The 16,341-nt window shown below is 47.5% G+C and overlaps 1 protein-coding gene across 1 annotated transcript in view; it reads left to right on the top strand.

Moving 5' to 3' along the window:
• The window catches only part of SLC11A1 (solute carrier family 11 member 1), a 66,737-nt gene extending 55,357 nt beyond the window's left edge, over nucleotides 1-11,380 (top strand). Inside the window, exons 12-15 of the mRNA XM_038755404.1 lie at nucleotides 1,961-2,110; nucleotides 2,301-2,374; nucleotides 10,298-10,451; nucleotides 11,228-11,380. Of these exons, the coding sequence (XP_038611332.1) occupies nucleotides 1,961-2,110; nucleotides 2,301-2,374; nucleotides 10,298-10,451; nucleotides 11,228-11,380 (531 nt within the window). The remainder of the gene's footprint in view (nucleotides 1-1,960; nucleotides 2,111-2,300; nucleotides 2,375-10,297; nucleotides 10,452-11,227) is intronic.
• The last annotated feature ends 4,961 nt before the right edge of the window (nucleotides 11,381-16,341 follow it).

Genomic DNA, 16,341 nt, shown 5'->3' with positions numbered 1-16,341 from the left:
CCAGACAGGAGAAGCAGCATGGCTCAGTGGAAAGAGCATGGGCATTGGAGTCAGAGGTCATGGGTTCAAGTCCCGACTCCACCAATTGTCAGCTGGGCAAGTCACTTAACTTCTCTGTGCCTCAGTTACCTCATCTGTAAAATGGGGATTAAGACTGTGAGCCCCCGAGGGACAACCTGATCAACTTGTATCCTCCCCAGCGCCTAGAACAGTGCTTTGCAGTTAGTAAGCGCTTACTAAATGCCATTATTATTATTATGAGTGAACAGAGAGGCCCTGAGAGGACTGGACTCTCTCCCCCTCATCCCCCTCTCCATCCCCCCATCTTACCTCCTTCCCATCCCCACAGCACCAGTACATATGTATATATGGTTGTACATATTTATTACTCTATTTATTTATTTATTTATTTTACTTGTACATTTCTATCCTATTTATTTTATTTTGTTGGTATGTTTGGTTCTGTTCTCTGTCTCCCCCTTTTAGACTGTGAGCCCACTGTTGGGTAGGGACTGTCTCTATGTGTTGCCAATTTGTACTTCCCAAGCGCTTGGTACAGTGCTCTGCACATAGTAAGCGCTCAATAAATACGATTGATTGATTGATTGATTGATTGATTGGACAGGAGTGGACATGACCAGATAGAGGAGAAGCCCTGAGAGGACCAGACACAGCTGGACAGAGAGGTCCGGAGGGGTCCGGGGACGATTGGACATGACTGGACGGAGAGGCCCTAAGAGGACCAGACAGGACCGGACAGAGAGGACTTGGCAGGACTGGAGAGGACCAGAGAGGACCGGACACGACTGGGCCGTCCCGGCCCGGGCCCGGGGGACAGAAAAGGGGTGGGGGTCATTGGGGACGTTTGCTCGGCCCCAACATCGGGGAGCGTAGACTTCCAGGGGCCGGGCAGACCCCTACGGGTGGGTGGCACTGATGCTCAATCAATCAATCAATCAATCAATCATCATCATCAATCGTATTTATTGAGCGCTTACTGTGTGCAGGGCACTGTACTAAGCGCTTGGGAAGTCCAAGTTGGCAACATATAGAGACAGTCCCTACCCAACGGTGGGCTCAGTCTAAAAGGGGGAGACAGAGAACAAAACCAAACATACTAATAAAATAAAATAAATACAATAGATATGTACAAGTAAAATAAATAAATAGAGTACAAATATGTACAAACATATATACATATATACAGGTGCTGTGGGGAAGGGAAGGAGGTGAGATGGGGGGGTGGAGAGGGGGACGAGGGGGAGAGGAAGGAAGGGGCTCAGTCTGGGAAGGCCTCCTGGAGGAGGTGAGCTCTCAGTAGGGCCTTGAAGGGAGGAAGAGAGCTAGCTTGGCGGATGGGCAGAGGGATTGGGGGCATTCCAGGCCCGGGGGATGACGTGGGGGATGACAATCAATCAATTGTGTTTATTGAGCGCTTACTGTGTGCAGAGCACTGTACTAAGCGCTTGGGAAGTCCAAGTTGGCAACATATAGAGACGGTCCCTACCCAACAGCGGGCTCACAGTCTAGGAGGGGGAGACAGAGAACAAAACCAAACATACTAACAAAATAAAATAAATAGAATAGATATGTACAAGTAAAATCAATCAATAAATAGAGTAATAAATCCGTACAAACATATATACAGGTGCTTTGGAGAAGGGAAGGTGGTAAGATGGGGGAGATGGAAAGGGGGCGAGCGGAAGAATATCTATTCTATTTATTTTATTTTGTTAATGTGTTTGGTTTTGTTCTCTGTCTCCCCCTTCTAGACTGTGAGCCCACTGTTGGGTAGGGACTGTCTCTGTATGTTGCCAACTTGGACTTCCCAAGCGCTTAGTCCAGTGCTCTGCACACAGTAAGCGCTCAATAAATATGATTGATTGATTGATTGATTGAGGGGCAGGACCCGGGGATGATGAAGGGTCACCCCCCCTTGTCGTCCCCTGCCACCCCCCAGGGCTTCGTGCAGCTTGGCTGGTCCCGCTTCTCCCGCGTCCTGGCCACGCGCTCCTGTGCCCTCTTGCCCACCATCCTCGTCGCCCTCTTCAGAGACGTGGGGGACCTCACCGGCTTGAACGATCTGCTAAACGTGCTGCAGAGCCTGCTGGTGGGGGGTCTGAGGGACCTGGGGGGGAAGGGTTGAGGGGAGGAGGGGCTGGGCCTGCCCCTGACAACCTCCCTTGTCCTAACGTTGGGGTTGGAGGGATGGGGGGGATCCTCAGAAGAGGGGGTTCGTGCCCATCTGGGGTCCTTTCCACCGACCTCCCCCCACCATCCGTCCCCCGACTCGTCGCCAGCTGCCCTTCGCCCTGCTGCCCATCTTCACCTTCACCAGTCTGCCCTCGCTCATGAACGAGTTCGCCAACGGCCCGTGAGTCTCCTCCCCTGCCCCGACCACTGCCCCCCAAACACTGCTCCTTAATAATAATAATAATAATAATGTTGGTATTTGTTAAGCGCTTACTATGTACATATTTATTACTCTACTTATTTATTTTGCTTGTACATATCTATTCTATTTTATTTTGTTAGTATGTTTGGTTTTGTCTCCCCCTTTTAGACTGTGAGCCCACTGTTGGGTAGGGACTGTCTCTATATGTTGCCAATTTGTACTTCCCAAGCGCTTAGTACAGTGCTCTGCACACAGTAAGCGCTCAATAAATACGATTGATTGATTGATTACGTGCAAAGCACTGTTCTAAGCGCTGGGGGGAACACAAGGAGATGAGGTTGCCCCATGTGGGGCTCACAGTCTTAATCCCCATTTTACAGATGAGGGAACTGAGACACAGAGAAGTGAAGGGATTTGCCCAAGGTCACCCAGCAGACATGTGGGGGAGGCGGGATTCTTACCTCCTTCTTACCTCCTTCCCTTCCCCACAGCACCTGTATATATGTATATATGTTTGTACAGATTTATTACTCTATTTATTTATTTATTTATTTTAGCTGTACATATCTATTCTACTTATTTTATTTTGTTAGTATGTTTGGTTTTGTTCTCTGTCTCCCCCTTTTAGACTGTGAGCCCACTGTTGGGTAGGGACTGTCTCTATATGTTGCTAACTTGTACTTCCCAAGCGCTTAGTACAGTGCTCTGCACACAGTAAGCGCTCAATAAATACAATTGATTGATTGATTGATTGATTCGAACCCAGACCTCTGACTCCCAAGCCCACGCTCTTTCCACTGAGCCACGCTGCTTCCCCCCAACCCCACTTCCCTCAGAGAAGCATTCATTCCGTCGTACTTATTGAGCGCTTACCGTGTGCAGAGCACTGGACTCAGCGCTGGGGAGAGGACACTAGAATAAGCAGACCCGTTCCCTGTCCACAATAATAATAATAATAATGGTATTTGTTATGCACTTACTATTCATTCAATCGTATTTATTGAGCGCTTACTGTGTGCAGAGCACTGTACTAAGCGCTTGGGAAGTACAAGTCGGCAACATATAGAGACGGTCCCTACCCAACAACAGGCTCACGGTCTAGAGGGGGGAGACGGACAACAAAACAAAACGTGTAGACAGGTGTCAATCAATCAATCAATCAATCGTATTTATTGAGCGCTTACTGTGTGCAGAGCACTGTACTAAGCGCTTGGGAAGTACAAGTCGGCAACATATAGAGATGGTCCCTACCCAACAACGGGCTCACGGTCTAGAAGGGGGAGACGGACAACAAAACAAAACATGTAGACAGGTGTCAAGCGCTGTTCTTGAGCTCAAAGTCTAAGCCTAATGGATAGAGCCCGGGCCCGGACGTCCGAAGGACCTGGGTTCTAATCCAGCCTCCACCACCGCTTGTCTGCTGGACTTTGGACAAGGCACATCATTTCTCGGGGCCTCAGTTTCCTCATCTATAAAATGGGGACTAAGACTACGAGCCCCATGGGAGACAGGGACTGTGTTCATATGTGATTAGCCTGTATCTATCCCAGCACATAGTACAGTGCCTGGCACGTAGTCAGCGCTTAACGAATTCATTCATTCATTCAATCATATTTATTCATTCAATCGTATTTATTCATTCAATCGTATTTATTTTATTTTGTTAGTATGTTTGGTTTTGTTCTCTGTCTCCCCCTCTTAGACTGTGAGCCCACTGTTGGGTAGGGACTGTCTCTATATGTTGCCAATTTGTACTTCCCAAGCACTTAGTACAGTGCTCTGCACATAGTAAGCGCTCAATAAATACGATTGATGATTGATGATGATTCATTCAATCGTATTTATTCATTCAACCGTATTTATTCATTCAATCGTATTTATTGAGCGCTTACTGTGTGCACAGCACTGTACTAAGCACTTGGGAAGTCCAAGTTGGCAACATATAGAGACGGTCCCTACCCAACAACGGGCTCACAGTCTAGAAGGGGGAGATAGACAACAAAACAAAGCATATTAACAAAATAAAATAAATAGAATAGTATTTTTTAATTGTTTTTTTTTAAACAAATACCATCATTATTACAATACAACAGTAAACAGATGCATTCCCTACCCTCAACCTAAATCTTCTCCTTGACCCTTTCCCCGGTCAGTGAAGCAGCTAGGTGGGGGTCAGTATTATAATAATAATAATGGTATTTGTCGAGTACTTGCTAGATGCCAGTCACTGTATTAAGTGCTGGGACAGAGAAGACAAGGTAATTGGTTTGGATATAGCCCCCGTCCCTCATGGGGCTCTCAGTGTTCATCCCCATTTTACAGATGAGGTCACTGAGGCCCAGGGAAGTGAAGTGACTTGCTCAGGGTCACTCAGCAGATAAGCGTCAGAGCCGGGATTTGATCCCATCATCATCATCGTCATCATCAATCGTATTTATTGAGCGCTTACTGTGTGCAGAGCACTGTACTAAGTGCTTGGGAAGTACAAGTTGGCAACATATAGAGACAGTCCCTACCCAACAGTGGGCTCACAGTCTAGAAGGGGGAGACAGAGAACAAAACCAAACACACTAACAAAATAAAATAAATAGAATAGATATGTACAAGTAAAATAAATAAATAAATAGAGTAATAAATATGTACAAACATATATACAGGTGCTGTGGGGAAGGGAAGGAGGTAAGATGGGGGGGATGGAGAGGGGACAGGAACAGTCCCAGGAACAGTCACCCCTTCCCCGCCATTTCCCCAGCCCTGACCCCCCACCTCCATTCATTCATTCAATCGTATTTATTGAGCGCTTACTGTGTGCAGAGCACTGGACTAAGCGCTTGGGAAGTACAAGTAAGCCACATCTAGAGACGGTCCCTACCCAACAACGGGCTCACAGTCTAGAAGGGGGAGACAGACAACAAAACAAAACAAGTAAACAGGTGTCAATCCCATCCCAGACTGAACCTCCTCCTTCCTCTCCCGCCTTACCTCCTTCCCCTCCCCACCGCACCTGTATATATGTTTGTACGGATTTATTATTCTATTTATTTATTTTATTTGTACATAGCTATTCTATTGATTTTATTTTGTCAATATGTTTGGTTTTATTGTCTGTCTCCCCCTTCTAGCCTGTGAGCCCGCTGTTGGGTAGGGACCGTCTCTAGATGTTGCCAACTTGGACTTCCCAAGCGCTTAGTCCAGTGCTCTGCACACATTAAGCGCTCAATAAATACGATTGAATGAATGAATGAATCAGAATAAACAGAATTATAGCTTTGTACGCATCACTAATAAAATAGAGTAATAAATACGTACAAATATACACAAATGCAGTGGGGAGGGGAAAGGGGTAGGACAGAAGGAGGGGGCGATGGGGAGGGGAGGAAGAGGAGGAGAGGAAAAAGGGGGCTCAATGTGGGAAGGCCTCCTGGAGGAGGTGAGCTCTCAGTAGGGCTTTGAAGGGAGGAAGAGAGCTAGTTAGGCAGATGCCCCCCCCGGCTCCACCAATTGTCAGCTGTGTGACTCTGGGCAAGTCACTTAACTTCTCTGTGCCTCAGTTCCCTCATCTGTAAAATGGGGATTAAGACTGTGAGCCCCACATGGGACAACCTGATCACCTTGTAACCTCCCCAGCACTTAGAACAGTGCTTTGCACAGAGTAAAAGTGCTTAATAAATGCCATCATTATTATTATTATGCCTAACTAGTGTGGCAGCACTCTAGACTATGAACTCCTTGCAGGCAGGGAGTGTGTCTGTTCATTGCTATATTGTACTCTCCTAAGCACTTAGTACAGTGCTTCCCTTCTATCTACCCCAGCGCTTAGAACAGTGCTTGGCACATAGTAAGCGCTACCTTGTAACCTCCCCAGTGCTTAGAACAGTGCTTTGCACAGAGTAAGTGCTTAATAAATGCCATCATTATTATTATTATGCCTAACTAGTGTGGCAGCACTCTAGACTATGAACTCCTTGCAGGCAGGGAGTGTGTCTGTTCATTGCTATATTGTACTCTCCTAAGCACTTAGTACAGTGCTTCCCTTCTATCTACCCCAGCGCTTAGAACAGTGCTTGGCACATAGTAAGCGCTACCTTGTAACCTCCCCAGTGCTTAGAACAGTGCTTTGCACATAGTAAGCGCTTAATAAATACCATCATTATTATTATTATGCCTAACTAGTGTGGCAGCACTCTAGACTATGAACTCCTTGCGGGCAGGGAGTGTGTCTGTTCATTGCTATATTGTACTCTCCTAAGCACTTAGTACAGTGCTTCCCTTCTATCTACCCCAGCGCTTAGAACAGTGCTTGGCACATAGTAAGCGCTTAACAAATACCATCATCATCATCATTATTATTACAGCGCTCTGCACACAGTAACCGATCTTCCAACCTCCTGTCTCTTCCCCACTCCAGTCTATACTTCGGAGAAGCAGCGTGGCTTACTGGAAAGAGCCCGGGCTTTGGAGTCAGAGGTCATGGGTTCAAATCCCGGCTCTGCCAATTGTCAGCTGTGTGACTTTGGGCAAGGGCCTCAGTTCCCTCATCTGTAAAATGGGGATTAAGACTGTGAGCCCCCCATGGGACAACCTGATCACCTTGTAAACTCCCCGGCGCTTAGAACAGTGCTTTGCACATAGTAAGCGCTTAATAAATACCACTATTATTATTATTATTGTACTTCACTCTGCTGCCCGAATTATCTTTCTATAGAAATTCTCTCTGGACGTGTCACCCCCTTCTCAAAAATCTCCAATCAATCAATCAATCAATCAATCAATCGTATTTATTGAGCGCTTACTATGTGCAGAGCACTGTACTAAGCGCTTGGGAAGTACAAATTGGCATCACATAGAGACAGTCCCTACCCAACGGTGGGCTCACAGTCTAAAAGGGGGAGACAGAGAACAGAACCAAACATACCAACAAAATAAAATAAGTAGGATAGAAATGTACAAGTAAAATAAATAAATAAATAAATAGAGTAATAAATATGTACAACCATATATACATATATACAGGTGCTGTGGGGAAGGGAAGGAGGTAAGACGGGGGGATGGAGAGGGGGACGAGGGGGAGAGGAAAGAAGGGGCTCAGTCTGGGAAGGCCTCCTGGAGGTGGTAGCCCATCCACCTCTGTATCAAACAAAAACTCCTCACTATCCATCCCCTGGCCCCCTCCTCCATCACCTCCCTTCTGTCCTTCTCCAGCCCAGCCCGCACCCTCCGCTCCTCTGCCACCGCTCACCTCCTCCTTGGGCCTCGTTCTCGCCCATCCCGCCATCGACCCCCGGCCCACGTCCTCCCCCAGGCCCGGAATGCCCCCAATCCCTCTGCCCCTCCGCCAAGCTAGCTCTCTTCCTCCCTTCAAAGCCCTCCTGAGAGCTCACCTCCTCCAGGAAGCCTTCCCAGACTGAGCCCCCCTTTTCCTCTGCTCCTCCTCCCCTCCCCATCACCCTCACTCACTCACTCACTCAATCAATCGTATTTATTGAGTGCTTACTGGGTGCAGACCACTGTACTAAGTGCTTGGGGAGTACAAGTTGGCAACATATAGAGACGGTCCCTACCCAACAGTGGGCTCCCCCTCCCCGCCCCACATCACTCATGTATATATGTACCTATTTTTTATTTTATTAATGATAGGCATCTATCAGCGTGGCTCAGTGGAAAGAACCCGGGCTTGGGAGTCAGAGGTCATGGGTTCTAAACCCAGCTCCGCCACTTGTCTGCTGTGTGACCTTGGGCATGTCACTTCACTTCTCTGAACCTCAGTTACCTCATCTGTAAAATGGGGCTGAAGCCTGTGAGCCCCCCGTGGGACAACCAGATCACCTTGTAACCTCCCCAGCTCTTAGAACAGTGCTTTGCACATAGTAAGCGCTTAATAAATGCCATCATTATTATTATTATTCTCTGGGCCTCAGTTCCCTCATCTGGAAAATGGAGATGAAGACTGTGAGCCCCATGTGAGACAACTTGATTACCTTGTATCCCCCCCGTGCTTAGAACAGTGCTCTGCACATAGTAAGCGCTTAACAAATGCTATTACTATTCCCTGAGCCTCAGTTCCCTCATCTGCAAAATGGGGATTAAGACTGTGAGCCCCACGTGGGGCACCCTGATCACCTTGTATCCCCCCCCAGCGCTTAGAACAGTGCTTCGCACATAGCCCGCTGTTGGGTAGGGACCGTCTCTATATGTTGCCAACTTGTACTTCCCAAGTGCTTACTACAGTGCTCTGCACACAGGAAGCACTCAATAAATATGATTGAATGAATAAGCACTTAACAAATGTCATCCTCATTATTATTATTATCTATAATTCTATTTATCTATTTGGATGCTATTGACGCCTGTCTATTTGTTCTGTTTTGTTGCCCGTCTCCCCCCTTCTGGACTGTGAGCCCGTTGTTGGGAAGTGATTGTCCTTATGTTGTCGAATTGTACTTCCCAAGCGCTTAGTCCAGTGCTCTGCACACATGAAGCGCTCAATAAATACGATTGAATGAATGAGTAAGCACTTAACAAAGGTCCTCATCATTATTATTATTATCTATAATTCTATTTATCTATTTGGATGCTTATTGATGCCTGTCTACTTGTTCTGTTTTGTTGCCTGTCTCCCCCCTTCTAGACTGTGAGCCCGTTGTTGGGAAGGGATTGTCCTTAGGTTGCCGAATTGTACTTCCCAAGCGCTTAGTCCAGTGCTCTGCACACATGAAGCGCTCATCATTATTATTATTATCTATAATTTTATTTATCTATTTGGATGCTATTAACGCCTGTCTACTTGTTCTGTTTTGTTGCCCGTCTCCCCGCTTCTAGACTGTGAGCCCGTTGTTGGGAAGGGATTGTCCTTATGTTGCCAAATTGTACTTCCCAAGCGCTTAGTCCAGTGCTCTGCACACATGAAGCGCTCAATAAATACGATTGAATGAATGAGTAAGCGCTTATCAAATGTCATCATCATTATTATTATCTATAATTTTATTTATCTATTTGGATGCTATTGACGCCTGTCTACTTGTTCTGTTTTGTTGCCCGTCTCCCCACTTCTAGACTGTGAGCCCGTTGTTGGGAAGGGATTGTCCTTAGGTTGCCGAATTGTACTTCCCAAGTGCTTAGTCCAGTGCTCTGCACACAGGAAGCACTCAATAAATACGATTGAATGAATAAGCGCTTTACAAATATCATCATCATTATTATTATCTATAATTTTATTTATCTATTTTGATGCTATTGACGCCTGTCTACTTATTCTGTTTTGTTGCCCGTCTCCCCCCTTCTAGACTGTGAGCCTGTTGTTGGGAAGGGATTGTCTTTATGTTGCCGAATGGTACTTCCCAAGCGTTTAGTCCAGTGCTCTGCACACAGGAAGCGCTCAATAAATACGATTGAATGAATGAGTAAGCACTTAACAAAGGTCCTCATCATTATTATTATTATCTATAATTCTATTTATCTATTTGGATGCTATTGACGCCTGTCTACTTGTTCTGTTTTGTTGCCCGTCTCCCCCCTTCTAGACTGTGAGCCCGTTGTTGGGAAGGGACTGTCCTTATGTTCCCAAATTGTACTTCCCAAGCGCTTAGTCCAGTGCTCCGCACACAGGAAGCGCTCAATAAATACGATTGAATGAATGAGTAAGCACTTAACAAAGGTCCTCATCATTATTATTATTATCTATAATTCTATTTATTTGGATGCTATTGACGCCTGTCTACTTGTTCTGTTTTGTTGCCCGTCTCCCCCCTTCTAGACTGTGAGCCCGTTGTTGGGAAGGGATTGTCCTTATGTTGCCGAATGGTACTTCCCAAGCGTTTAGTCCAGTGCTCTGCACACAGGAAGCGCTCAGTAAATACGACTGAGTGAATGAAGTACAACTGACTGACCCCCTCTTCTTCTCAGGCCGAGCAAGCTGATCACCCTTCTGACTGTTGGGCTGGTCTGTGCCATCAACTGCTACTTCGTGCTCAGCTACCTGTCCGCCCTGCCTCACCCCGCTTACTACGCGCTCGTGGGGACCCTGGCCACCGTCTACCTGGGACTCCTCGCCTACTTGGTACCCCCCACCCCAGGATTTCACTCGTTCGTTCCATCGGATTTAGACTGTGAGCCCACTGTTGGGTAGGGACTGTCTCTATATGTTGCCAATTTCTACCTCCCAAGCGCTTAGTCCAGTGCTCTGCACACAGTAAGCGCTCAATAAATACGACTGACGATGATGATCGGATTTCTTGAGCGCTTACCGTGTGCAGAGCACTGGACTAAGCGCTCGGGAAAGTACAGCGCAACAATAAACCGTGACAGTCCCTGCCCACAACGAGTGCACAGTACGAGAAGCAGCGTGCCTCAGTGGCCAGAGCCCGGGCTCAGGGGTCAGAGGTCGTGGGTTCTAATTCCGGCTCAGCTGGGGGACTTTGGGCAAGTCACTTAATAATAATAATGATGGTGTTTTATTAAGCGCTTACTATGTGTAAAGCGCTGGGGAGGTTACAAGGTGATCAGGTTGTCCCACAGAGGGCTTACAGTCAATCCCCATTTGACAGATGAGGGATCTGAGGCCCAGAGAAGTGAAGTGACTGGCCCAAGGTCACACAGCTGACAAGTGGCGGAGCCGGGATTTGAACCCATGACCTCTGACTCGAAAGCCCATGCTCTTTCCACTGAGCCACGCTGCTTCTCTATAAGCCCTCCATGTGGGAGACTGTGTCCAACCTGATTAACTCGGGTCTACCCCAGCGCTTAGAACAGCGTTTGGCACATAGTGAGCACTTCACAAGTACCGTGATGATTATTAATACGATTGATGGATTCTCCCCTTCCCCTTCTTTTCAGGTCTGGACCTGCTGTATGGCCCACGGAGCCACGGCCCTGGTCCACGCTTCCCACCGCCACTTCCTATACGGACCCCCGCGTGGAGAGGAGGAAGAGGAGGAAGAGAAGGAAGAGAGGAGACCCTCACCACCCGGGCCTGCCACCCTCAAATAATAATAATAATAATAATAATAATAATAATAATAATGGCATTTGTTAAGCGCTTACTATATGCAGAGCACTGTTCTAAGCGCTGGGGGGGGGATACAAGGTGATCAAGTTGTCCCACATGGGGCTCACAGTCTTCATCCCCATTTTACAGATGAGGTAACTGAGGCTCAGAGAAGGGACTTGCCCAAGGTCACTCAGCAGACATGTGGCGGAGCCGGGATTCGAACCCATGACCTCTGACTCCAAAGCCCGGGCTCTTTCCACTGAGCCATGCTATCCCCTGCCCCTTCTTCCTTCTTCTTCCTTCCTTCAATCGTATTTATTGAGCGCTTCCTGCGTGCAGAGCACTGTACTAAGTGTTTGGGAAATGCAAGTTGGCAACATCTAGAGACGGTCCCTACCCGACAGCGGGCTCACAGTCTAGAAGGGGGAGACAGACGACAAAACAAAACATATTAACAAAATAAAATAAATATGTACAAGTAAAATAGAGTAATAAATATGTACAAACATATATGCATATAGCAATCAATCAATCGTATTTATTGAGCGCTTCCTGCGTGCAGAGCACTGTACTAAGCGCTTGGGAAATACAAGTTGGCAACATATAGAGACGGTCCCTACCCAACAGCGGGCTCACAGTCTAGAAGGGGGAGACAGACAACAAAACAAAACATATTAACAAAATAAAATAAATAGAAGAAATATGTACAAGTAAAATGGAGTAATAAATATGTACAAACATATATGCATATATCAATCAATCAATCGTATTTATTGAGCGCTTACTGTGTGCAGAGCACTGTACTAAGCGCTTGGGAAATACAAGTTGGCAACATATAGAGACGGTCCCTACCCAACAGTGGGCTCACGGTCTAAAAGGGGGAGACAGAGAACAAAACCAAACATACTAGCAAAATAAAATAAATAGAATAGATATGTACAGGTAAAATAAATAAATAAATAGAGTAATAAATCTGTACAAACATATATCCATATATACAGGTGCTGTGGGGAAGGGAAGGAGGTAAGATGGGGGGGATGGAGAGGGGGACGAGGGGGAGAGGAAGGCCTCCTCTGCCTCCTGCCCACAGACTCCATAAAAGTTCAACTCCCCCTCTGGCAGGGCAAGGGAAACTGAGGCCCGTGGAGGGGGGAGGGGCCCCTCGAGAAGCAGGGTGGCTTAACGGATAATAATAATAATAATAATAATGATGGCATTTATTAAGAGCTTACTATGTGCAAAGCACCGTTCTAAGCGCTGGGGAGGTTACAAGGTCATCAGGTTATCCCACGGGGGGCTCACAGTCTTAACCCCCATTTTACAGATGGAGGAACTGAGGCACAGAGACGTTAAGTGACTTGCCCAAGGTCACACAGCAGGGACGTGGCGGAGTCAGGATTTGAACCCGTGACCTCTGACTCCAAAGCCCGGGCTCTTTCCACTGAGCCACTAGAGCACGGGGCTGAGAGTCAGAAGGTCCTGGGTTCTAATCCCCATTTCGCCTCCGCTGTGTGACTTTGGGCAAGTCCCGTCACTTCTCTGGGCCTCAGTTCCCTCATCTGGAAAATGGGGATTAAGTCTGTGAGCCCCATGTGGAAGAGGGACTGCATCCAATGTGATTAACTTGTATCTACCCCAGCGCTTAGAACAGTGCTGGACACATAGTAACAATAATAATAATAATAATAATAATAACGGTATTTGTTAGGCGCTTACTATGTGCCAAGCACTGTTCTAAGCGCTGTAAGCGCTTAACAAATACCATCATTACTAGAAGCATAATGGCCTAGTGGCTAGAACCCGGGCCTGGGAATCAGAAGGCCATGGGTTCTAATTCTGACTCCGCCACCTGTCTGCTGTGTGACGTTGGGCAAGTCCCGTCACTTCTCCGGGCCACAGTTCCCTCATCTGGAAAATGGGGATGAAGACTGTGAGCCCCATGTGGAACTGCATCCAACGTAATTAATGTGGATCTCCCCCAGCGCCTAGAACAGTGCTGGGCACGTAGTAAGCGCTTAACAATTACCATAATTATTAGAAGCAACATGGCCTATTCATTCATTCATTCATTCATACAATCGTATTTATTGAGCACTTACTGTGTGCAGAGCACTGTACTAAGCGCTTGGGAAGGACAAGTTGGCAACGTATAGAGGGTCCCTACCCAACAGCGGGCTCACAGTCTAGAAGTGGGAGAGCCCAGGCCTGTAAATCAGAAGGCCATGGGTTCTAATCCCGGCTCTGCCACTTGTCTGCTGGTTGACCTTGGGCCAGTCCCTTCACTTCTCTGGGCCTCAGTTCCCTCATCCGTAAAATGGGGATGGAGATTGTGAGCCCCACGTGGGACAGGGACTACGTCCAACTCGATTTTCTTGTATCCACCCCAGCGCTTAGTCCAGTGCCTGGCAAATAGGAAGTGTTTAACAAATAAGAAGCAGCGTGGCTCAGTGGAAAGAGCCCTAGCTTGGGAGTCAGAGGTTATGGGTTCAAATTCTGACTGCTGCTTGTCAGCTGTGGGACTTTGGGCCACTCACTTCACTTCTCTGGGCCTCAGTGACCTCATCTGTAAACTGGGGATGAAGACTGTGAGCCCTTGTGGGACAACCTGATGACCTTGTATCCTCCCCAGTGCTTAGAACAGTGTTTGGCACATAGTAAGAGCTTAACAAATGCCATCATTATTATTATTATCATCAATCATCAATCGTATTTATTGAGTGCTTACTATGTGCAGAGCACTGTACTAAGCGCTTAGTATTATTATTCTCTGGGCCTCAATTCCCTCATCTGTAAAATGGGGATTGACACTGTGAGCCCCACGTGGGACAACCTCATCACCTTGTATCCTCCCCAGCACTTAGAACAGTGCTTGGCACATAGTAAGCACTTAACAAATGCTATTTATTATTATTATTATTTTCATTCTCTGGGCCTCAGTTCCCTCACCTGTCAAATGGGGATGAAGACTGTGAGCCCCCCGTGGGACCACCTAATCACCTTGTAACCTCCCCAGCACTTAGAACAGTGCTTTGCACATAGTAAGCGCTTAATAAATGCCATCATTGTTATTGTTATTAGAGAAGCAGCGTGGCTCAGTGGAAAGAGCCCAGGCTTTGGAGTCAGAGGTCATGGGTTCGAATCCCGACTCCACCACATGTCTGCTGTGTGACCTCGGGCAAGTCACTTAACTTCTCTGCGCCTCAGTTACCTCATCTGTAAAATGGGGATTAAGACTGTGAGCCCCACGTGGGACAACTTGATCACCTTGTATCCCCCCAGCACTTAGAACAGTGCTCTGCACATAGTAAGCACCTAATAAATGCCATTATTCTTATTCTTATTCTTATTCTTCTTATTATTATTATATCAGTCGAGACGGTGGCCGGCGGTGGGGGGCATGCTGGGATGGATTAGGGTTAGACTCCCTAACACCTTAGAGAAGCAGCATGGCTCAGTGGAAAGAGCATGGGCTTTGGAGTTAGAGGTCATGGGTTCAAATCCCAGCTCTGCAAACTGTCAGCTGGGTGACTTTGGGCAAGTCACTTCATTTCTCTGGGCCTCAGTTCCCTCATCTGTCAAATGGGGATGAAGACTGTGAGCCCCCGGTGGGCCCACCTGATCACCTTGTAACCTCCCCAGCGCTTAGAACGGTGCTTTGCACATAGTAAGTGCTTAATAAATACCATTATTATTATTATTATTATTATTATTATGAGAAGCAGCATGGCTCAGTTGAAAGAGCCCGGGCTTTGGAGCCAGAGGTCATAGGTTCAAATCCCAGCTCCGCCAAATGTCAGCTGTGTGACTTTGGGCAAGTCACTTCACTTCCCTGGGCCTCAGTTCCCTCATCTGTCAAATGGGGATGAAGACTGTGAGCCCCCGGTGGGCCCACCTGATCACCTTGTAACCTCCCCAGCGCTTAGAACAGTGCTTTGCACATAGTAAGCGCTTAATAAATACCATCATTGTTATTATTATTATATCAGTCGAGACAGTGGAGGGGGGGAGGGCATGCTGGGATGGATTAGGGTTAGACTCCCTAACACCTTAGAGAAGCAGCATGGCTCAGTGGAAAGAGCCCGGGCTTTGGAGTCAGAGATCATGGGTTCAAATCCCGGCTCCACCAACTGTCAGCTGGGTGACTTGGGCAAGTCACTTCACTCCAACTTGTACTTCCCAAGCCCAACTTGTACTTCCCAAGCGCTTAGTCCAGTGCTCTGCACACAGTAAGCGCTCAATAAATACTATTGATTGATTGATTCTCTGGGCCTCAGTTCCCTCATCTGTCAAATGGGGATGAAGACTGTGAGCCCCCGGTGGGCCCACCTGATCACCTTGTAACCTCCCCCAGCGCTTAGAACAGTGCTTTGCACATAGTGAGCGCTTAATAAATGTCATTATTATTATTATTATTATTATTATTATATCAGTCGAGACGGTGTTGGTGGGGGGGGGGGGGCATGCTGGGATGGATTAGGGTTAGACTCCCTAACACCTTGGGCAGACAGGCCTCCCTCCATCCCTCCCTCCCGCCTGTTCGCCCCAACTGGGAGCATGTACTTTCTAGACGCTCCCCGGACGGTTTCAAGGCTCCCCGCAGCCCCCTCCCCCAACCCCGGGTCCGGTTGGTGGGGATGGGGGGGGGCGTCCACGATGAAGTTGGAGTTGTGGGAGACGCCCCCCTGAACCCCAATATTCCCGGGAAGCCCGGAATCCCGGCCTCCCAACTCCCACTGCCAGGGGCCTGTGGATGGGAGGAATGTCTGCCCCCTTAAACGGGCCAGGCCAGGGCCATTCATTCATTCAATCCTATTTATTGAGCGCTCCCTGTGTGCAGAGCACTGGACTAAGCGCCTGGGAAGTCCCAGTCGGCAACATCTAGAGACGCTCAATCAATCAATCAATCAATCAATCAATCGTATTTATTGAGCGCTTACTGTGTGCAGAGCACTGGACTGAG

This window comes from Tachyglossus aculeatus, chromosome 1, assembly GCF_015852505.1.
Source record: "Tachyglossus aculeatus isolate mTacAcu1 chromosome 1, mTacAcu1.pri, whole genome shotgun sequence".
In the NCBI taxonomy this organism is placed as follows: Eukaryota; Metazoa; Chordata; class Mammalia; order Monotremata; family Tachyglossidae; genus Tachyglossus; species Tachyglossus aculeatus.
Note: the sequence above shows the minus strand (reverse complement) of the source record. Positions and strands in the feature narration are given on the sequence as shown.